At 35.9% G+C, this 23,981-nt stretch overlaps 1 protein-coding gene across 1 annotated transcript in view; it reads left to right on the forward strand.

Moving 5' to 3' along the window:
• The window catches only part of LOC135084396 (nephrin), a 304,519-nt gene that overhangs the window by 123,155 nt on the left and 157,383 nt on the right, over positions 1-23,981 (forward strand). Inside the window, exon 4 of the mRNA XM_063979170.1 lies at positions 16,872-17,030. Coding sequence (XP_063835240.1) covers positions 16,872-17,030 — 159 coding nt within the window. The remainder of the gene's footprint in view (positions 1-16,871; positions 17,031-23,981) is intronic.

Raw genomic sequence — 23,981 nt, forward strand, 5'->3', positions numbered from 1 at the left:
TAAGGTTCAATGTACTGCAAAATACGTTTGTACGGATCTGTAAATATAATTTACTTTATTTACACAAGTGTATAAATGTGTAATATTTTTTCTACGTACAAAAAGAGGTTGTCGAGTTGTACACACATTACATCGTACGTTTATTGGTAAAGTGCTGACATGTATGTTGTCAATCTCACATTAATTTCATAGAAATAAGGAAAAACACACGGAAAAAATCTCCAGACTAACGAGCGTTCTTGTTCCCAGGGGAAAATCTGAGACGTCCACCGTTTTAGGGAAAAAACCTCGAAGAAATACTTTTTATTCCATCGATATGAGAACAGTCAGATGGTATTATGGTGTTTCTTTTTGCAATTTGTGGATATCTTGACGAGATGACAACACTCAGATATGATTACTGAGAACATTGAAAAGAAACATCTTATAAGATTGTCTTTACAATATTGCTTTCATCAGATCTGACCACTTAATCTTTAATAATTAATGGCAAATATAAACCAAGAGAAAGATTTGATTGTTTATTTGTTTTAATAACCACAATGTTTTAACAGCATTGTTGTGTTCCAGCAGTTAGAGGTAAAATAGGCAGTTCCTCCGTGGTTGAGGATTCCGGGTGAAGCTCGCTTCCACCTTCGGCCTGATCGTCACTTACGATCAGGTGAGATACAGACCAAGAGCTTCCTCGCTGTGGATTTAGAAAAAAATAAGCTCAGTAACTAAGTACAGGACGGATTTGAAAAAATCTTTCACTATTAGAATCCTACATTATTCTGATGAACATAGGCGGTACAGAGTACGCCGGGTCAGCTAGTGGTAATAGAATAAAAGCAGAATGAAATCCAGCATCAAAATGATTTAACGACCTGTCAGCAATAATACGTCCATTAATTAATTTTAAGGATTTATTTTAAGCTCTATGTGACGTAATAAAAGTGGTGTGTTTTACGATATGAGCAATGGAGATATTTAAAATTTTAATTGAATTTTGAGATGGGTAAAATATTTCGGCCGTTTTCTGCAAATAATAAATTGTGCGGGCGTCGGGATTGGTAAATTGATATTTCATTACGAGTTCATAGACTTTATTAAGTATTAAATGACACTGATCGCGAGTTTATTCGGTTTTTTAATCCACGTTTTGCTAATTATACTTTAATGTTCTTAAATTTAAACCAATATTTCTTGTTACGTTGTCTATTCCTAAATTTTTGAAAGCGTTATTTTGATTTCTTCTTTCTAATACTTTAATCAATCGTCGTTAGGTCGATAACGCCATTGTCTAGTAGTAACTCAACCTATAGATTTTGGGTTAGATTCCTAGCTGGGACAGAAATCAACTAATTAATGTCACTTTGCGTCATTGTTCTCAGTTTGATTATGTCATTGCTTAAATCATCCTTATTATCTGTGCTGTGCTTGCTTAAGTGAAGCCGAAAATTGAATGCACAGCGTTGAATAGAGCTCTGTGATTGGTTTGTGTGTCACCCTGTGCGTCCACGCGCACTATGAGACCTCATACTAATGTTTGTGTATACGGGCGTGAGTTTCTTCTGCAACTTCTTCTTAGCACCAGCTTATAATATGTTGTCCCGAAGTGGTGGTAGGGCAAGCTATATTGGGACTTGTATGTGCCCTGAAAAGGGTCTGCATACTAATAAAATAATGTTAATATCACAAGCGATTTATAGAAGACAGTTACCAATATTGAATAACCAAAAATATAGGTACGGGCGGGGCACATAGCTCGTAGAGACGATGGCCGTTGGGGCAGGAAAGTTCTCGAGTGGCGACCACGGGCTGGAAGACGTAGCGTGGGCAGGCCTCCTACTAGGTGGACCGACGATCTGGTAAAGGTCGCGGGAAGAGCCTGGATGCGGGCAGCGCAGGACCGTTCATTATGGAAAACCTTGGGGGAGGCCTTTGTCCAGCAGTGGACGTCATTTGGCTGAAACGACGAATAACCAAAAATAGTCCAAAACCATCCTTAATTCTTCTAACTACATATTTCAGTAATCATACGCATACTAACCCTAAACTCTCGCAAAACGCACAGACCGTGAAAAATCGATGGCGGCCGCTCCAAGCTCCGGGCAATAAAACTAAAAAAATTAAAATTAAACAATACTGCCAAGAGCCGGCCAAGTTGTACCGTATCGTTAAACTTGGCACAGAACGCGTTTCCATTGTATACCCAATGACGTTCTAGTTAGAATAGGATCAAACGGCGAACACGCTGTTTTATGTTTTGCGGACGCCAAATGAAATTTTGGTCGGTTTTTTGAATATTTTTGGGTAGAATTGGCTAGAAGGTATAATTATGAGTCAGGTTAGGGATTTTTCCCAAGGAGACATCCCGTTTTTTGCAGGATACCGTTTATTAGTACACGTGTTTTAATGTTAACGTTTACATGAACATCCCGTTTGCAGTGTCCCGCATAAAACCGATCCATTTGAATGTGGAATACGAATTTCAAACACAGACTTGTTGTTGTAAAAGTTGTGTTCACATGACGGTCCAGTTTTAGGATCCAGTATTGCAGGATCCCGCAAAACTGGATTGTACCGACTCAGACCTATAATAATTTTAAGTGTAGAAACAATGGCTTTTCTATTACTACCCTCAGTTCACTTCGTTCATTAATCACACCGCCTCAGTGTTGACTCGGGAAGTGTGAAGGAAAAAAGTAGATAAGAACAGCTAGGGATGTGACGTTAAGGGCGAAAATCGATTGGGCATTCGATTAATTCGGGTTGTATATCAATCAACGTCTCATTCGAATACTGCAGTTGGCTTTAGACTCGATAATATTGAATCGAACTAAGTCATAGTTCCTGGGATTGGTGTAAATATTAACATTAAACTACTCGAAAGGCCCAATATCGAAACTGAAAGTCGACACACAATGTGGACCGAGGACCTCATAAAGGTAGCAGGAAGGCGCTGGATGCAGGCCGCTACCAAACGGGCGATGTGGAAATCATTGGGGGAGGCCTATGTTCAGCAGTGGACGTCCTATGGCTAAAATGATGATGATACTTGATACTGAATCGATTTTTGAACTTCGTGAAGTATGTTATACGAGCTGTTAGTCAGTATAAACATGTATGGAAGTGAGCACATTACACCGATTGGTTATAAGCCGATTAGAAAAAAGCTGACCAAAATATCGGCCGTCTAAAAGTCTGTAGTCTGTAGGGACTCTTAACCTTTATAGAAGGTGGCCAGGGAGTTGACGTTCAAAGCTAAAATTTAGATTCCATACATCAAGGTGTATCTAAATCACCAATCATGTATGTTCTACGATTTTGCTTATTTTAGGAGATAGAGATATTTTTGTGATTTATCCTAAACTATCACCTATGGTTGGTTTTTTTTGTAATTTTTTTCCCACTCTGGCGAGCACTTGTAGTTTGTTTTTACTTACTTACGCTTGAGAAGCTTCCAGAGTGTGAAAAAAAAATAAAAACCAACCTTAGGGATAAATCACAAAATTAAAACTCTATCAAAATTGTAGAACACACATGGGGGTGATTTAGATACACCTTGATGTAAGGAATGTAAATTTTAGCTTTGAACGTCAACTCCGTGGACAACCTGTATACCTCACTATTGTGATGAAGTCTTAGCTTAGTAAGAGGGCTTAACGGGACTTAGTAATTTGTGCAATACCAAGTTTCGTCTAAATATCAATAACACCCCTTTTTTTACGTCGGGGGTTAAAAAGAAAGAAATGCCAAATAAAAACTTTAAACAAGGTCCTTCGAGTTCGCTCTCAAAAACAAAACGTTTTTATTTATTTTGCTATAGCAATACAAGCACCGGAAATCACTGATACAGATCTCATTGAGAGCATTGTTGGGTCGGCAGTGCTCGAGCCAAGTTGAGATGTGTATCGTGCAAATAAAAATGGGAAAAAGCATGGGACATTTTTAGCGCGGACTTATTTCTTGTTATGCCTTGCTTGGGTTTATTTGTTCTGTTGTAAAATTGGTTTTGGCTTTGGATTTAGTTTTTAGTTTGTAGACTTGCGACGTAAGGAATTATAAATACTCATTGCAAAACATACGCCCGTATTCACAAACGATGCTTGCTTAAGTGAAGTTGGTTGGTGGTAGGGCTTGTTCTAAGTCTGCCTGACTAGCTACCACCATCTTACCTAAGTCTGTCGCCATAACAACAATGTTAACAGCATTATTGTGTTCCGGCAGTTAGAGGTAAGATAGCCAGTTCCTCCGTGGTTGAGGATTCCGGGTGAAGCTCGCTTCCACCTTCGGCCTGATCGTCACTTACCATCAGGTGAGATACAGGCCAAGAGCTTCCTCGTTGTGGATAAAAACCATTGATTCGATTTAGCTGATGTCCCTTCCATTCTCTGCCTATTTAAGTTCAAACTAATGTATATTATTTGAACAACCTATTAGTAAATTACTAATCATTCGACACAATTTAACTCCGAAACCATACCTCATTGTAATAATTGCAATTAATATCAAATTTCGTTTGCCCAATGTTTTCAAACCCAGTTTTGGTTTGTACCAAATATCGAGGTATCGGAATACTGTTAATTATACGAAATTGGTATTTAAAAATACCTAATTAGGTCCAAATTAATTTGTAATTTAGTCTGTTATTTGTAATTTTGTTCGCAAATAGGCTAATTGGAACTAACAATCAATCTAAATATTATAACTCAAAGGTGACTGACTGACTGACTGACTGAGTGACTGACATAGTGATCTATCAACGCACAGCTCAAACCACTGGACGGATCGGGCTGAAATTTGGCATGCAGGTAGATGTTATGACGTAGACATCCGCTAAGAAAGGATTTTACGAAACCCCACTCCTAAGGGGGTAAAACGGGATCCACGCGTACGAAGTCGCGGACGGCCACTAGTTGAAATATAAATGAGCTGTCAAAAAGGGATTCTGAGAGATTTTGTTTAGAAATAAAGGCTTATAATGTTCCTATTTCGATAGCTCAATTAGGTGATTATTTATTAATTTCAAAGGAACTAAATATAGGATTTTACAGGCGACTGAAATTGAAATTGTATGTCCAGAATCAAGTGTTCTTTCAGAGAATTTCTCCCTGAAATTATTGATTCATGCTGTCGAATAGGGACTATAGGCCGGAGACGTAGTGTGGGCAGACCCCCGCACTAGATAGACCGACGATTTGGTGAGGGTCGCGGGAAGTGCCTGGATGCAGGCGGTGCAGGACCGGTCTTTGTGGAAATCCTTGGGGGAGGCTTCGTCCAGCAGTGGACGTCATTTGGCTGAAACGAACGAACGAACGAACAAAATGGCTTCTACTACGTCTGAAAGTTTTGAGGTGAGATTGAGAAGAAATGAGCTAAACTAAAAAAAAAAACAAATGTTACACAATTGTATACGCTATCTCCAAAAAGGTAGAGTTCCTTTTCTTTTCAAGCAATTATTTTGAGTACAAAGTTTAGTTTTAAGATAAAATAGCATTTAATAAATAGGACGGCATGGTGCTTAACAACTAAGAATAACGTGATTCATTGTGATGATCAGGTTTCCTAGCCATTTCGAGTGAGTTTTGCCCAACTTTGGGCTTACATAAACTGTCAATGACGATTTATTAGTACTAATAAAAAGCTAATCCAATCGTGTCTTTTCGACTGAAAATCAACTCAGCTTTGAAAGCTCCATCAACTTAAAGGCGACCACTTTTAAAAGCTTTTCGAAATTCCTTCACAAAGGCGAATAGATCAATTCAGGAAATGCTCTCTTAAATTTCCCTTGAATTATAATAGAGTATGGATACAGAAGGTTCACTACAGCCGTATCAAGAAAAGATTGAAATTTTTGTATGTTTATAAATAACTTGAAAAAACCAAACTGCCTAAGACGAGAATCGAACCCACGACCTTTCGCTTGCCGGGCGACTGCTCTTCCATCTAAACTACTTAGACACTGGATGAACCAGTCTAAATTTTCAAGTGTCATACGCTGTTGCAGTTGCGTTTTCAAGTGATTTATAATTTAGTTTGAGTAGCAACTCTAAATACTAAGAAATAATAACTTTTGTATGTTTGTTACGGATAAACTCAAAAACTACTGGACCGATTTGAAAAATTCTTTCACAATTAGAATGCTACATCATTCCTTAGTAACATAAGCTATAGCAGACTGACATTCACGTAGGCAAAGCCGCGGGAAAAAGCTAGTACAAAGTCTTTTATTTTAAAACAGTTCTAATACCTATAAATCATGACAAAATAACTACTTAAGCTAAATTTTCTTTAAACCTTCTTACTTTAATTTGTTCTATTTAAAATGTATATCCAATGACACCGTGCCCACGGAACCCTAATTTATTGTCCCAAATTCAAGAGGCCGCGACAATTTTCCTTAAAAAACCCAATAAATCACTCAAAGGCCCGTTATCATTTTGTTTGTAAGCGTTTTTGTTAGGTTTAAAACTTCCTCCGTAAGTTCTTTGAGATACATCCCCGTTATTAATCGAAGGAAGATGACTGGTGGATATTTCACTGAATAAATAAAACGGTTTTCTGTAATATGTTCCCTTTCGGAGCTTTTCGGGGTTGTTTAGGCAGATAAAGGATGAACGCCGCAATGGATTCGGTTTTGTCGATTCTGCGAACGTATAATCTAAGCTGAGTTCGATTTGATGTAAGATTTGTATTATGCAAAGTACCTAAGGATTTGCTATATGATTACACAAAGTAGATAGGTACATATAAATGCTTGTAATAAAATCCAATGAAATAGGGTAGGGTCTCCTTTTTGCGTCTTTCATATTCCAAGCAACGGATAACTCTGAAAAACTGCGAAAACTTTTAATAAACTTTAATGGGAAAAAGTATATTTTAGGTACTAGGCTCATCCTCTCAAGTAGTAGACTTCCTACAATTTAAACTCTATTGTTATTTGCATTAGGTATTATTTTATTGAGATTTCTTTAATTATTAAGTCATCATCATCATCATCATCCCAGCAGTTAGGAATTGAACCCACCACCTATGAGCATTGATGAAGCAACGCTGAGTCACAGCTGATACCCACATAAAAGAACAATTGAGTTACCCAATGTCTCCCTAGCTCAGTGGTCAGAGCAGTTGCTCGGCAAGTTCTGTTCCCATCTGAGTCAATCGAAGTTTCCAACTTAATAAAAATTCATAACAGTGCCTACTGGTTTAAAAAGAGCCGCATTGAAATACAATTAATACTCTATTTTAATTGTAATGGAATGCTTAAAAGGGTAGGAAACTCCCTAAATCTAACAGTACCGTTTCGAATAGTCTTTGTAAAATCTAACCATAATTATCATTATCTAGCTCTAAGACCATCTCAAACTGCCGAGTTACGACCTGAACTAAAGTTACACTAAAACCGCTATTGGACCAATACAAGTACAGTTACCTCAAGTTGCCAATACAATGTAATCTAAAGCAGTTACTGTAGTTTAACTTGTATTAAACTTATGCCGGTCACGATACTACATTAACCTAATGTAGTAAGAAACGGTAGATCTGCTTTAAATCAAATAACAGGACTATCCCCACCTCTCTTTCCCACCACTGCAACTCCTGTGTAGCCAGGATCTACAGCTTGATCGCCAATAAAAACCCAACCAATGAAGGTCAAGTTTGTCCCGGGGGAAAGTCAAACTGTCATTTGACCCGCAACGAAATTAATCAGAAGAACGTAGGAGCATTGCTTTAAATCAAATAGAAAATTAGAAACCGCATTCTATTCCATCCATTATTATACAATGTTTTTACTTAAAAAAAGCATTTTGAAAAATTTTTTTCATTTTTCATTTTCATTTAATTTTTTTCATTTTTCATTTTCATTTCATTTATGTACTTAGGCCCTTTCCAGGGCGCTTATAAACGTCCCAAATATAGCTTAGGGATGGAGTTTCGTAAAATCCTTTCTTAGAGGATGCCTACGTCATAACATCTACCTGCATGCCAAATTTCAGCCCGATCCGTCCAGTGGTTTGGGCTGTGCGTTGATAGATCACTATGTCTGTCAGTCATCTTTGCGTTATACATATATGTATATTTAGATTTGCGGGATCCTGCATTACTGGACGAAAGGGCCCTTAGGGCTTTCTGTCGCCATTTCTATTGTGAGTACAGTCAATTAACTGGCCCGAAATCTTCGTATAACGAGTGTTAGGACAACAAATTTACTTACTGGCCAAATGAGATTCTATTTCATGGGTCATAAGGGATAGGCGGCAGCGGTTTAAGTATCGTGTGAGCTGTGACGTCATAGACCTGGGTATAATATTATGTAGAAAGAAAGAAAGAAACATTTATTGCAATGGACGTCACAAAAGACAAAAGAGGTAAATAAAAAAAGCAAACAAGACAGAGGTAGCACATAAAACATACAATGGAAGAGTAGTATAGTAGTATAAGTAAACTGAGCAGTGTCACCCTGTCGCACAGCGATGCCCATCGCAATGCCCACTCAGCATATGCCGTGGCCCACGGTGAAGAAGGCCACGACGCTGGTTTTCAGTGTGCAATGTAATAATACACCGACCCATGCCAGATAGAAAATGTAGCACGTTTAAAGACACGTTTTCTTACTAGATTCTTCAAACTCGAGATAGTCCAACTCTACCTCCTGGAATACCGAGTAGAGTATACACATCATTTCATCATAATTTCATCATAATATTATTAAAGTTCCAATTTATGACATAGATACTAATTCCATGTCATTGTATCTGTTGTAAGTAAGTCTGTGTGCATAAAAAAGAAATAAATATCCCTAAAGAAACGCCCAGAAACACGCTTTTTTCCAACCAATAGCTTTACTATGAGTTTACGCCAAACACACCTATTAGCGAGTTCTTAAAAAAAACGATTTTAGTCTTTGAAAGTAACCACTAGGGCCGTTGACAATCTGTCATACAAGGCTGGGTTGCACCATCTTACTTTAACTTTGACAAACGTCAAAAGTCTGTCAAACTCCATACAAAACAGACCGGTTATCGTTATAGTTACGGTCAAAGTTAGGTGGTGCAACTCGGCCTAAATGTCATCTTTTACGCAGTCACACAGTTATCCACTTCGACAAAACTAAAATCTTGGCCATCTTTCAATTAACTTTTTCGGCCATCTTGTTTTCAAGACGCCCGCTCCTATAACTTGAGATCCAGGTAACAGGATATTGCTGTCCAGCGACCGACGGTTACGCTCCCCTGGCGGGGAACAAAGGTGGGAAGCGCCGCTTTGTTGCGGCCAGAGGTTGACAACATTCGGCCGGTTTTCATTACTCTGGTTACGTATAACTTATCTCTTTGGGAGTTTGGACTATCGAAAGGCTATATTCATTGTAATTTTATACTAGTTTTATTAAACTCAAGTATTCATAGTTTAGTTTTTTATCAGTTTTTACTGTTCTGCCACTTCTCAGTAGCTGTTTATGTTGTTATCAAGTGGTGGTTATTAGGCAAAATCTATCTACAGGGTGTTAGGTAAATGGGTATATGAGCCGACACTAGCCCATGTTAACATGGGCATATAAATGGTATGGTGAAGTCAGAAAATTGATATCATCAATTAATTTTTTTAAATTTTCATACAAAATAAATTTTATAAAATCCGATTTGTATGAAAATTAAAATAATTAAATTTAAGATATCAATTTTCTGACTTCACTATACCATTTATATGCCCATGTTAACATGGGCTAGTGTCGGCTCATATACCCATTTACCAAACACCCTGTATATAAATAAAAATGAATTGATGTTCGTTAGTCTGATTAAAACTCGAGAACGGCTGGGCCGATTGAGCTGATTTTGGTTTTAAATTGTCGTAGTCCAGGGTAGGTCTAAACGGTGAGCAAATACGCGCGCGATATTGTTTTTCTGTGACAGACAAAATTCCACGCGGGCGAAGCCGCGGGCGGAAAGCTAGTTTATAATAAAATTTATAAATTAGGATTAGCATGAAAATTTAAAAAAATAAAAATGATAATATCAATTTTCTGACTTCACCATTTATATGCACGTTAACATGGACTATAAGTGTCGGCTTATAAACCCATTTACAGAACAACCTGTATTTGGAATGTGTATAGGTACTTAACGCATACTTATGTTATATTTTACTGTTAATGTGATACATCTGTCTTTACAAGCTACACTTCTTCTTGTCTTTTTTTAAATCAGGAAAATAGCCTTTTTTTTCACAACAATATTTTTACACAAAAGCAACTAAACTACACAATATTAAATCAGCTAGATTCCCCAACACCAACCTGCCTCGAAACTTTACACATTTGGACTTAGGATAATTTGCGATGGACCCGAAACGACTGTGTTCAACTCCAAGCATAGTTTTCTGGTATTAAAAACATTAAAAACTTGTTGGTTTGTACCCTTGCAAGTTTAAAATGAAGTAGGTTTTATTTTTTGTAATGAAAACCTTAATAACTAAATTACTCAATTACAGAAAGGAAATCGTGGTTTAGTATAGTGATCAACCAAATTAGCAGTGATTTCAGTAACTATGAAATATATTTTTTTAGCATTTCATTAAAAAGATCTAAAACTTACAATCAAATTAGTAATATCAGTAAGTACCAAGTATTATAGTTGTTTAATTTTATAGGTACCTAGGTACCTATTTTAGTGAAAAGCAAGAACTATCATTACCCTTGAAAATATTTAGGTTAACAGATAGGAATAATATAAAAAAATGATAGCAAAATGTGTCGCATCTGCGTTTTCGCTTCAATAAGAAAGAATAACGAGGCTTCGTGGCAAAACATCATAAGTACAATTTTCACATTTTTTGTTCCACCTCTTTTATCTCTTGAATAACTACACCTAACCTTTTTATACTCAACAAAACTCTTTTTCAGGTGAAAGTAGGCTATTTAGCAAATCCTTACTCGGTTCATTAGTGCTATTGCTAACAACTAGCAAGTTAAAGGCCCATTCAAGATATCCATTTGCTGGATTACTTATTCCGTACGAATGGCTGTTCCGAAAGTTCTGTGTAATAGAAAAAAGCGGGAACAAATAACCGTGGGGATTTAGGTTCCGTATTAAACGTGAAATAAAATAGTTTTTTGGCAGTGTAATGTAAGTGATTCTTATGAACGCGGTGTTAGAATTTTTATGAAGAATCACACTTGTTAAAATCACATGATTTTTTAAAGTAATCTCCAGTTTTTTTTTGGCTTTCGGGATAGTATTAGTTATTCGTGTTTAAAATACTTCCGGGAACAGCTAAAGTCATCTTATTTACAAAAGAGAGTTCGTTCTTTTCAGCCGAATGACGTCCACTTCTGGAAAAGGGCCCATGATTTTCATAAAAGAGTGTTTTTTTAAATGGTATTGCTACGTGAAGTAAGAAAAACGTTACCAGTAAATCTAATTGCAGATTCTGAACAAAAATACAAGTCACTACCAATAGTTTCTAGCCTTTTGAACCCCAAAAAGCGGAAAAAACAAAAAGGGGTCTCCAAAGTCGATAGAAATGTACGGCTTGGTAATGCAATTAGAAGAGGCGCTAGCGTGTTACAAACGAACACTGTTATAGGCTGAAGCGATTTTAATACATATTTTGAACAAAACTATTCTAAAAAAATTGTGCTCTGAATGTTACAAAAAAAAAGTTCAATTGTAAGTCGCAGTCGAAAACAAGATTGCTGCAAAACTAATTTGAAGATAAGCAAAATACTTTTTTTTATTTGTCATCGTCAAACATGATTTACACATAACAAAATATGTTTTTTTTTAATCCACAACGAGGAAGCTCTTGGCCTGTATCTCACCTGATGGTAAGTGATGATCAGGCCGAAGGTGGAAGCGAGCTTCACCCGGAATCATCAACCACGGAGGAACTGGCTATCTTACCTCTAACTGCTGGAACAAAACAATGCCGTTAGCCAATAATTTAAATAAGCATCTTTAAAAAAAAGCACCTGCTAATCAATCATCTATGAAAAATTTAACGACTATTTAAAGTCTTAAAAATAAAGACAACTACTTTTTTCACCGATATAATTCTTAAATACTTTCTTAAAATTTTTCACCCCCTCCCTCGCTATTCTTTCCTAACAAAACCTCACCCTATTTGCGAAGTGGTGAAAGCCACTTCTGACCGTGAGAAAAGGTAATTATTGACTTTTTCAACTTTCCCCCCACCCCCCAAGGCTGTCGAAACGAGATAAGGCAGCCTAATTAAAACGTGGTCTGGCTCTTAGCAAGTTTTTATTTCCGCTTAAGGGGAGACGTGGGGTATTTGGGAACATCTTTGATAGTTTTTACGAAGACTTTTTTGGTAAAAAAAACTGTATTTTAATAATTAAAAATTCACCTAAAACACAGCATGGAATCTGCTCTTTGCATGTTCTTGAAGATCCAGTATTTTTTTAGAAATCTAACCATAGATTTCTAAAAAAATACCAAATGTGCTAAGGATTGAAAAAAAAAATGTGCATCTTTTTTATTGCCATACTATACATTGTTTCTTTTATCATCAGTTACATTGTAGAGATGTTGTCCGTACAGATTTTTTAAATTAATTACTTATTTGTTGATCCTGTTACGACCATAACTAATTTTAATCATCTTCTATACTAGTTTTATATCAACATGATTTTAAACTAATAGAATTCATGCAGCAGTAAATTCTACGAACATCCTGAATTCAATTTAGGACGGATGTATCAAATAAATTGATATCAAATTTCGTATTTTAGCCTCTAAAAAGCAATTTAGTAAGTAATTATTCAGTGACAAATTGTTGTAAATTGAAACTCAAATATTGCCTGACGCTTCTCCTGAAAACCCAATCAAACTAAATTTAAGATTTTTGAACAGTTAGATGCTACTTTGGAGCTAATATTTTTCACAAAACTGGTTTTCATATGCCCTTTACATGCATATCAAAGTGATCAGTTCAAACAAAGATATATTCGTTTTTTAATGTCTTCCTCTACTGACATTATTAAGTACAGCATCCATAAATGAGTAGAGGGGGAGAAAATAAACGTCACATTTAAAACCTACCCGCACAGAACTAATAAACAGAGCACAGCCTCTGCAATCAAGCTATACAATACGGGACCTCGGTCCACAGGCGGTGTGCAAACAACCGGAGGGTAAGTCCGGTTTGTTCGTTTCCTAGTATTTTTGTCGCTTTACCGTGATTTTGGTGTGACGTTGATGAGTTGTATCTGTTTGCTCATTTTTGTCACTAAATACTGTTATTTTGCTCTATTTTTCTATGTTATCATATGGGCCGGCGTAGGTACATAATATGTCATTTAATACGGTGATTTTGTTATTTTGCAAGAATATTATAGTAGTTTGTATTGTGTACAGTTTTTTCAGTTACCTTTAGGCCAGTAATTGATCCAGACAAGTGACAATTAATAATCATAACATAATGAACCTGTATCATAATACAAAATCATTATAACTAAGTAAGAAATTTCCATTCTGTTACAATTCATATTTTTACGTAAAAATGTTTTTATTATAATTATTTTATCATATTTTACAGACGACAAGCACATCAAGCAACAAACTAACATTATATTAATTAATTTATTTATTATTATTACATTATTTAGCCGTTACATCTTTGATTTAAATAGTGTCTTAAATCCTCTTGAGGTTTGACTAGACACTATTGTACTTTATACAAATATACAAATACAAATTGGTTGGGAAAATGTTAATCTGATGTAGATACTTACTGATTACACAAATCGAACATAATTCTAGTACATCATTGTCTTTGTCTTTACATAGACAATGCTAATACTGCACCATAATAATTTCTAGCCAAATTCAATTTTCGAGTCCAAAGCGCCACTTGAAGCAACTAACGTGATGTGACACGAGTGTCGTTGTGACCGGAGGATTCGCAGAAAATTCGCCCCTAAATACTGAGGCTGACAAGCGAAAGTGCACCCTGAATGTGGTGGTGTAAAGTTCAAATTGAAATGACGCGGAATTTAATTAAGTTAGGATATAGCTACAATAATAACGGGTAGTTCTAGTTTTCAGTAATTAAAAATGTTATGAGTGATAGAGATATATGTACTGAATATTTTAGGTAAAAATATTAGCTTAATATTAGATTTATATACTATTTCAGAATTTATAATGAAAGCTTTATGAAATAAAAATTCAAACCTGTAAAAATGTAGGCGTATGGTAATGATTTTCGTAACATTTTAATATTATATGACTAAAAGGCGGGGAATTGATTAAACAGAATACAAACGACACAAAAAGGTGTCACCCGTATTAATATTAAAATCCGAAAACCGCGCTTACACGGTTCTGCGTACCGGCCTCACAAACACAACGCGATATATTGACAACTCCCACTGAAAGGCCGGAATGAGTGCTTTGATTCCAAATGAGAGTGGCGAAAAACGTAGCAAAAATTCAAAAGGGCTTTTTGTGTTTTTTTGTACTTACACTGTTTTCGCGCTCGGCCGCGTTTTATGAGATTAATATGCAGGCCTGTGTATGTAATGGGGCGTTTTAGTTTTATTACTATTACTTTTAGGGTGAGGCCTGTGTTGTGTTTAAGAGATTATTCTAATAAATATAAATATTCCTTTTTTTTATAAAAAAAAAAAACCTTTTGCACAATAGTTAACTCTATTACTAGAAGATTTAAGGTTCAACTTAACAGTAATACATGTACATCTATTCAGCTAACTACTATAGTTTTAATGACAAAAATACATTGTTATAATAACAAAATTTACTAAGGCTGAGTTACACCATCTTACTTTAACATTAACAAACGTCAAAAGTCTGTCAAACTCCACAAAAAACACTAGCAATAACTATAAAGATCTTAAATCAACGAGAAAGAAAATAAAATGTAATCCAACCAAATTGATTTCGAATAAAAAAAACACGCTCAAATTAATACCCCATGAAATGTAATCGCCAGGGAAACCCATAGAAGTTTATTAAATTGACTTCACAAAATGTCAGCAGTTCAGGAAAATTCATGGGAATATAATGTTTGCCTCAAATAAGGCATTTTTCAAGCTTTAGATTTCAGTTATAGAATTAAATATCATAAATTCAATATTAGCTTAAAAACGTCAGATTATTCGAATAATTAATGCCCTGGAAAAATTTAGGGGTAAATTGTTGCAAATGGTGGTAATGAAGAGGTACTTAGTAACCTCACAGTATAATTTTGCCCCAACAGTTGAAATTCAGTAAGATAAAAATAAATTATTCTTTTCTTTAAATTATGCGCCGCATTTAGTAGGTAGATACTCCCAAATCTCTAAATTGAGTCTCATTAAAATTATTTTTTAAAATCATTAGTAGTAGGTTTTTTTATGTAGGAGAGTATTCCACCAGCTCGCACTAAGAGTTTTCATCATCATCATCATTTCAGCCACAGGACGTCCACTGCTGAACATAGGCCTCCCCCAATGACTTCCACATCGCACGGTTGGTAACGGCCTGCATCCAGCGCCTTCCTGCTACCTTTATCAGGTCGTCGGTCCACCTTGTGGGTGGACGTCCCACGCTGCGTTTTCCGGTACGCGGCCTCCATAAAAGAGTTTCAATAACTCTTTTATAATGCGGAAAGTTCGCTGCCTGCTGTTGTCTTTCCCGAACATTATAATCCGGGCCTTTTCAAGGCGAGAGTGAATAGGCACTTACAGAGCAGATTATGCCCTATTCTAGACTGCATCTCACTTAACACCAGGTGCGATTGTGGTCAAGTACCTGCGTTGTTATGCATGGAAACCAAACCCACTCAGTCTCTCTCCATTATAATTCAATTGGTTGGTTTCCGCGAACCAATCTGAATAAGTGAAGTTTTTTGTTACTTCCCGGGGAGTTTTCACTGAGAGCTTTTGCAACACTATTTCCAATGACTTCTAGAGTGAATTTGTCGGTAAATTGTTAGTGCCTACTTTAAGTAAAGAAATCTTTAAGTATCACCAAACGAGGTAACACTTGAATTCAAAATTTCAGAGATGGTAAATGCTTGATTTTGTGGTTCTGATATCATATTAGGTCTTAAGTATGAATCTAGCCTCAAGATTACGTTCAAGCTTCTGTAGTCTTTAACAGGATCGAATTTAATTACTTTTAATTGAGCATTCAGTGTCATTTCATAGGATCCTGCATTGATTTTAAAATATTTCGCAATGGTAGGTGTGAAGATATTCTTATCGGATGAGAAACAAAACCTATACTAGCTTATTGTAAGCCAATTTGTTTCTAATTACGAAGACTAGAATACGTCCCAAATTAAATATTATAAAAAGAAATAATGTAAAAACAAAACAAAACTCCGACAATATTTCACAAACGAACAATAATAGAAAGTCTCATTATTGACCTTCTTCCTTTAATAATGTTGCTACTGTTCACCAAACCTAATCTCTAATCTCCAATATCCTACTAACATTAAAAATGCGAAAGTTTGGATGTTTGGATGTCATGATGTCTGGATGTTTGTTACTCTTTCACGCAAAAACTTCTGAACGGATTTTGTTGAAACTTTACAGTATTATTGTTTATAACCCAGATTAACATATAGGCTATACTTTATGACGATATTATCTGACAAATAAAAGCGCCATCTATCGTCATTGGTTAAAATCTACAGCGCTGGACAAACTACTGTTTTTGACGTTCGTAAATATTCATGCGAGGGAAGCCGTGAAAATCTATCAACATGGTATCTAACGGGGGTAAAACGAGGCCCACGCGTACGAAGTCGCGGGCGGCCTCTAGTCTTTCCATAAATAGAAAAATCTCATTATTGACCATCTTCCTTTGCTACTTTTTACCAGACCAATCTCTAATCTCCAATATCTTTGTCCACAGCACCACCTAACGCTGTCGAGATCACCAACCACCCCCACAACTCCAAGCTGGAGGTCAAAGAGGGGGAGGATGTGGCCCTGGAGTGCCTGGTGAAGAACGCCAAGCCGGCTGCCAAGATCATATGGTATAGAGGCAACGTGGAGCTGAAGGGTGATAAAGGTAAGGATTTTATTATTATCCTTTTAGCCTATGAAGGATTTGCCACCTCTGCGGTCTTCGGTAAGGTCTAAGTGAACGCAGTCTGCATCATCATCATCATCTCAGCCATTGTTATAGGCCTTAGGCTTGAAAGTACGTTAAGCGGACATCCGCGCGGTTTCATACTAAAATCCCCAGCGCGGGTACCCGCGACGGAATACTTGAAACCGCGCAGGCGTCCGCTTAACGCAGTTTCAAGCCTTATACAGAAGCTCAAAGTTGCACAGCGTGCTATGGAAAGGGCTATGCTCGGTATTTCTTTACGAGATCAAATCAGAAATGAGGAGATCCGTAAACGTACTAAAGTCGCTGACATAGCCCGACGGATTAGCAAGCTGAAGTGGCAATGAGCAGGGCACATAGTCTGCATCATGTATGAACAAAATTGACCGTAAGGGGATCGCTCGGCGGTCCGGGAAAGACAATCTATCTGCGATCGTGACAAGTCAATAAGCCATATACCTACGCTGCGGTCTGCGATCACTTTGCCATGACTGTAGACCGCAGAACGCATCCACTGTGGCAAATCCTTGAGAGTTCTTAGCTGTAAGTCTAGGATGAACGACACGATATACTTTTACATGGCATTTTATCGATTTTGCTTGATAAGCCCATACATTTGTAGTCTACATTTTTCAATACGGTTTTGGAGCGCATCCTAACCTGGACGTGAAATTCCATCCAAGTAAACGTTAGCTTTTTTGTTTTCAAAATATTTAAAATATAATTCATAAAATACGTAATATTATTATGATGAAAGTAAATATTTTTGAAGCAATTACTATACATATAGCTGGAAGTCAATTTTAGATCATAACCACTGAATCAAAATATGAAAGGGAGCCGAATTTTACCATTGCAGTTTTTGTTCATTCTAATCGCAAAAAAACCTAAAACAACCGCATAAATCTTGCACACCTATAAAACGTTTCCGAAACAAACAAAAATAGTGCTGCAATCGCTATCGATACCGTTATCGACTTTTAACGATAACTGCGGGCAATGAATCGTACATCGAAGATTAATCCTCGATTCATCCTGGCTTAATAACTATTTCTAGGAATTCAGTTTCCGTGTCACTGGGTAATGTAATGAAAAATTCAATTTTAATACCAGACTTTTTAATTTGCACGGATATTGGGAGTTTGGAGAATTCGCGGGTACTTTACTGTTGGATGAGCAGTGTTTTTGAAAGGTTTTAAAACGATGAAGTTTTATTCCAACGGTTGGATGGGATGATTTTTTGGGAGTGAGGATTATGGAATTGGAAATTTTTGGTAGTGATTTTGATTTGGATTCGTACGAGAATAAAAAATACACTTTAAAACATATCATATGAAGTAACTGAGAAAGTAAAAATAACGCATCTAAGGGCTGATTTTTCAATCGTATGATAGGTAACTTAACTGAAAAATAAGTTTGGCACATTGACCGTTTTAGTATGGGAAATATGTCAAAATGACAAGGTTCATGTACGTTATGATATTATTATGATTATTCAATCAAAAGATATCTGACGATTGAAAATTCAGCCTTAAGCATGATAAATTTTAGAAAATACTTATGTACATTTTAGTGAAGTAGATAACTGATTTAAAGCAGAACTAGCACATAATGAAATTAGTAAAATCAGTTTTAGTCAGAATTTCGAAAACGCATTATGTTCACACACATTACTACTTCGCAGAAACCGATAATGCGTCGTTGTTCCATAGAGAATAAACAATTATTGTGAAGCCATTTAAATTTTCTATTGACAGTAATTAATTATCAAATTACATTCCATGCTGTCCATGACGGAAAGCTTTAATATTAGCATGATTAAATAAATTAATGATAAAAAGTTATTTAATCAGGCATAGCCCATAAAAGTGTTAGTAACAAGGCTGCAAATGTCTTAGAAACTATGTTAGTAAATCACACAATTATTACACATAATTAAAGAACGACAATTTGCTGTTTTTAGTAAGATGGAATGGATGGATTTAAAATGTTTAAATTGAAAATAATTTATTTCTTATTAAAAACCTTAGTCACTTTACATGAGTAATTATCAAATTTTATGTAAGTAGGTTTTGTCACAAATTGTCCTAAAGCCAAAACAAGCAGATGTACTTCCGCGGGAATCGTCCTTACTAAAACTTACGCCCGTTTTCACCATCAATCCCTAATTTTTAAGTGACCCCTATGAAAACAAAGTTCCTGTTATGTGTTACCATAGGGGTCACTTAAAAATTAGGATGTGATAGAATCACGTAAAAATTAGATGGTGAAAACGGGCATTAATATCTTAAACTTTGTTGCTACGTAATACACTTTCTGGTTTGAAACTTTAATTGTTTTAAGTTTAAGATAACCTTGCTAATATTGTTGAAAGTAAAATAAACCAACAACACACTAAGCATACAAATACATACATTTCAATGCAATGCTTGACTTTACTCTAACTTTCATTAAATATAGACAGAATCCTAGCATTTACTTTCAGCTACAATATCCTACGGATCCGCTTGAATTATGGATGGCCAAATAAATACATCACCAATCCCACTTTAGCCGTGTACAACAGGGATGTTATGGATATCCGTAACCGTAACCGAAACTTTCGGATATCCGAAATAAAAAATATATCCGAAACTGTAACCGTAACCGATTTAAAGGTTTCGGATAGTTTCGGATGTAGGCAGTTTATAATTGGTTTTTTGTATAGCATTATTATGTTAAGGCATAACAGCCTGATTTACCTTTATAATGCCATCTAGTATCAATTTTTATTTTTTTATTACTTTTTAATTTTTATTCGATGTAAAGTGTGCGGCCATGAATGAATCGTGTTGGACAACTATTGCAAATTGCATTCTAAAGCACAGTAACCGAAACTTTCGGTTATCAGAAATAAAAAAATATCCGTAACCGTAACCGAAACCGGTATAATGGTATTCCTATATCCGTAACCGTATCCATAACCGAAACTACATATCCATAACATCCCTAGTGTACAACATCACATCTATACATACAATATTACAAAGCTGAAGAGTTTATTTGTACGTGCTAATCTCAGGAACTACTGGTCCGATTTGAAAAAATATTTTTCTGTTGGATAGCCCATTTAGTTATCAACTAACTGTGCCCGCGACTTCGTACGCGTGAAAACCCGTTTTCGCAACATTTTTCATTTTTGCTCTGCACTTATTACTCGTAGCGTGACGGTGTTTAGCCTTCCTCAATAAATGAGCTATCTAACACTGAAAGAATTTTTCAAATTGGACCGGTAGTTCCTGAGATTAGCGCGTTCAAGTAAACAAACAAACTCTTCAGCTTTATAATATTAGTACCTATAGATAGCCCGTTTTTGGTTTCCTGGTGTGACTGGCATAAGTACTATAAGTATTTAGTATTAACGATAGTTTGTTAACGAATGACGAATTTCTTACGATTTTTTTTTACATAGAATCGTTTTCTTATACAATAGCTGAATAACTTTTAAAACCCTATTTTCGAGTGTAGTAGTATCTATCTAGCAATATCTATGTTATTAATTAAAATTATTAAAAGCAAATAATAGCATTCTCTTGTCTTAACAATAACAAATAGATTTAGGCAGGGCTCTCAAAAAATTTAGAAAACAATACGTTTACTTTCATTTCAATGAATCCAATAGTTTTCAATGAAAATAGATTAAGTGAATTTCTCTGATAAAAAAATACTTTCTCTAAGCTCAACAAACAAAAGCAACAAAGGGTTTGAAACATTTTTGGCAGGACTCTCAAAAAATCTATAATAATATTATAAATGCGAAAGTTACTCTGTCTGTCTTGCTTTCACGCCTAAACCACTGAACTGATTTTGATGAAATTTGGCATAGAGATAGTTTGAGTCCCGGGAAAGGATATGGGATAGTTTTCATCCCGGTATTTGAAACAGGGACGCGCGCGATAAAGTTTTTCTGTGACAGACTAAATTCAACGCGATCGAAGCCGCGGGCGGAAAGCTAGTAAAATAAAACAAAATGTTCACTCTCATATCAATGAATCGAATGGTTTTCACTGAAAACATATCGCGTAAACCCTCTGATACGAGTGCCAACGATAATCCACTCAAAAATAATAATATTAGACACACAGTCCTCCAATAATTGGCCCCTCGATCACTAATTGGGCTCATAGGTTCGTCTGCAGTCACTCATTAAGCAGTTTTCAATCAACAAACAATTGCAGTGGCTGCACGGAGTAGTGACGGGAATGATTTATAATTGGGAACAGTCGATGGTTCAGAAATATCGATGTTGCACATCTTAATGTCTGCTGATTCTGTCTTACAGGGCAGATATGTACCATCCTAGACTGCATCTCACTTAACACTAGGTGCGATTGCGGTCAAATACCTGCCTTGTCATGCATTAAAAAAGATATCAATTCATGTATATCTAGCAATAGAGGTATAATAGTACAGAAAATTAAGTAGACTCACAAAGTAACATCGATTCAAAATTACACTTAACTCTACTCAGTAATGTCAATACATTTTCTTTTATGGTAGACATAAATTATAATGTCAGTACTACTTTAATCTTCGATAAAATACATTTAAATAAATGCCTATTTTTCGCAAAACATGTAAGTTCACATCACTCGACAATCTTCAGAAAACCTCATTTCTGTCTAGACAAGCGAAAGGTAAAGATTTTTCAGAGTGACAAATATTCTAGGTTTCTCCAAAAATTCATGCTACTTTTACGCGATGACAACAAACTCACTGAAAAGAAATATGAAGTTTTAATAGAAAATGCCGGCGATATTACACGGTAACGCGGATTCGGGGCATAAAATATTAGCTGTCGATATTCGTTAGTTGCATCACTAGCGACACCATAACCGGCGGCTAGATGCGGCATGTTGCGGTCATATTGGCATGACACGACATGCAAATGCGGGAATTTTGAAACATTTATGTTGACCGCGATGATTCTAATATGTGTCATCATGAAATTCGTCAGTGACTATTAAATTGTGGTTCTTTGGATTATGGATTTTAGCAAATACCTACGTAATCAAAATAAGTATAAACTCTTATCTAGAGAAAGACACGGACAATTTATGTGATTCCCTTTCATCGGTTTACTGAATACTAATACGCATTGTTTTAAAGCGGCTATTAATTCAATGAAGTCCTATGCAATGAGTTTACGCACACTTTTTTAAACCTGACGTTATTGGCATTTTAACCTACTTTTCGTGTTACTTCCTTGTATACAGTTTCTTCCTTTGAAATGCTTATCCTTTGAGATAAATAATTAGTTTGAAGCTGGGTGTGATTCAAAAATCTTATTTGGTAGACATATCCAGCTCGTCTATAGCATTTCCGCGGTTTCGCCCGACTCCAATAACTCGCTGTGACATTGACATGAACCCTCGATATTCGCGATCCCCCCTCACTTTGTGGGGGTGTCTCGGTCGGAAATTATTTTATTGAATTTTTAATTCCTCTCCGGATCTCCGAATCCTTGACGAATCGAGTTTTGAGGTATTCAAAGTTGATTGGATTTATTGATATGTCGTCTATGTAAGATGAGATAAAAATAAACTTATAACCAATTTTATTGATACTCATTACAATTATATTAATACAAATCTTTTGCGGGGCTGGAATTGATATCAAATGGTATAAATCTGATATGTTTGTGTATTCTTACTGCAGTTTGTAATACGGAAAATGTAAGATGAATTTCAATTTCAACTGTATTATACGCTCCAAGTGAATCCAATAGAATACAATTTTGAACGAAACGAAATGTTTCTCAATTTAAATATAAATATTATTAAACTCGCAGACAGAAACGATTCTACATATAAAACCCTGACTATTTCACTGCTTTACAACTTAACATAATAACAGAAAACGTGTAACAAGGAAAATACTAACGTAACGAATTCAAAACATTTTTTCGTTCCTTGTTTTTCTATTTCAAGGGCTCTTGTACACGCTTCGTTGTTTGCGAAACGGTGCGCACTAAAGCTGTTAGGGGCTTAAAACTTCGGCTCTGGATGAAATTATTTTAATATTATTCGATAGATGTCGAGAACACAACTAAATTTATCGATTTATTTATGCCTAGTGACTTTAGATCGTTTACTTCGCCCCTTCCATAGCAAATTTGAGCTTCTTTATCAGGCCTATGGTGAGAGGCCACGTTTCGGAGACGTATGTCATCACCTACCTGATAAAGGTAGCAGGAAGGCGCTGGATGCAGGCCGCTACCAACGGTGCGATGTGGATGTCATTGGGGGAGGCCTATGTTCAGCAGTGGACGTCCTATGGCTGAAATGATGATGATGATGATGATGATGATTTATGTCTAGTACACGACACTATTTGCATTTCTTCTTCTTTTGATCTAAGCTAGCTTTTAGCATAGAAATTCACACCTCATTATCGGTACCATTGATCACTAAAATAATTTAACAAAGCGCAATAAACATTATACTACGCTATGTGCTCTGAACACTGAGAACCCTTGCTATTTATTGAAAGATAATAGTCGACTGACTATTACCTTATTTTAATGACTAACCGAATAATCATTAGGTCAGTCAATACAAGTCAAGACAAGATAGTATAATTTAGATTTGGTACAATTCCCTGCGGTATTAATATTCATTTCTCCAGGAATAATAGTGGGAACCTTCCATCATCGCATTGTACAGATTTTCCCAGAAATTTCAAGGTATTCCAGAACTTAGTTAAGTAAAGTGAAACCATAATAATATAATTGTTGTGAGTTCCGTAAATGAGAAACCTTGAGATACGTTCTTTATCATAAACTAATATAAAATTATCAATACGCTTACTCATTTTCAGACCGTCATTATTAAACTCAATGTTGAATCTGTTACTACTGTTTTATTATTA

This window comes from Ostrinia nubilalis, chromosome 26 (assembly GCF_963855985.1).
Source record: "Ostrinia nubilalis chromosome 26, ilOstNubi1.1, whole genome shotgun sequence".
Taxonomy (NCBI): Eukaryota; Metazoa; Arthropoda; class Insecta; order Lepidoptera; family Crambidae; genus Ostrinia; species Ostrinia nubilalis.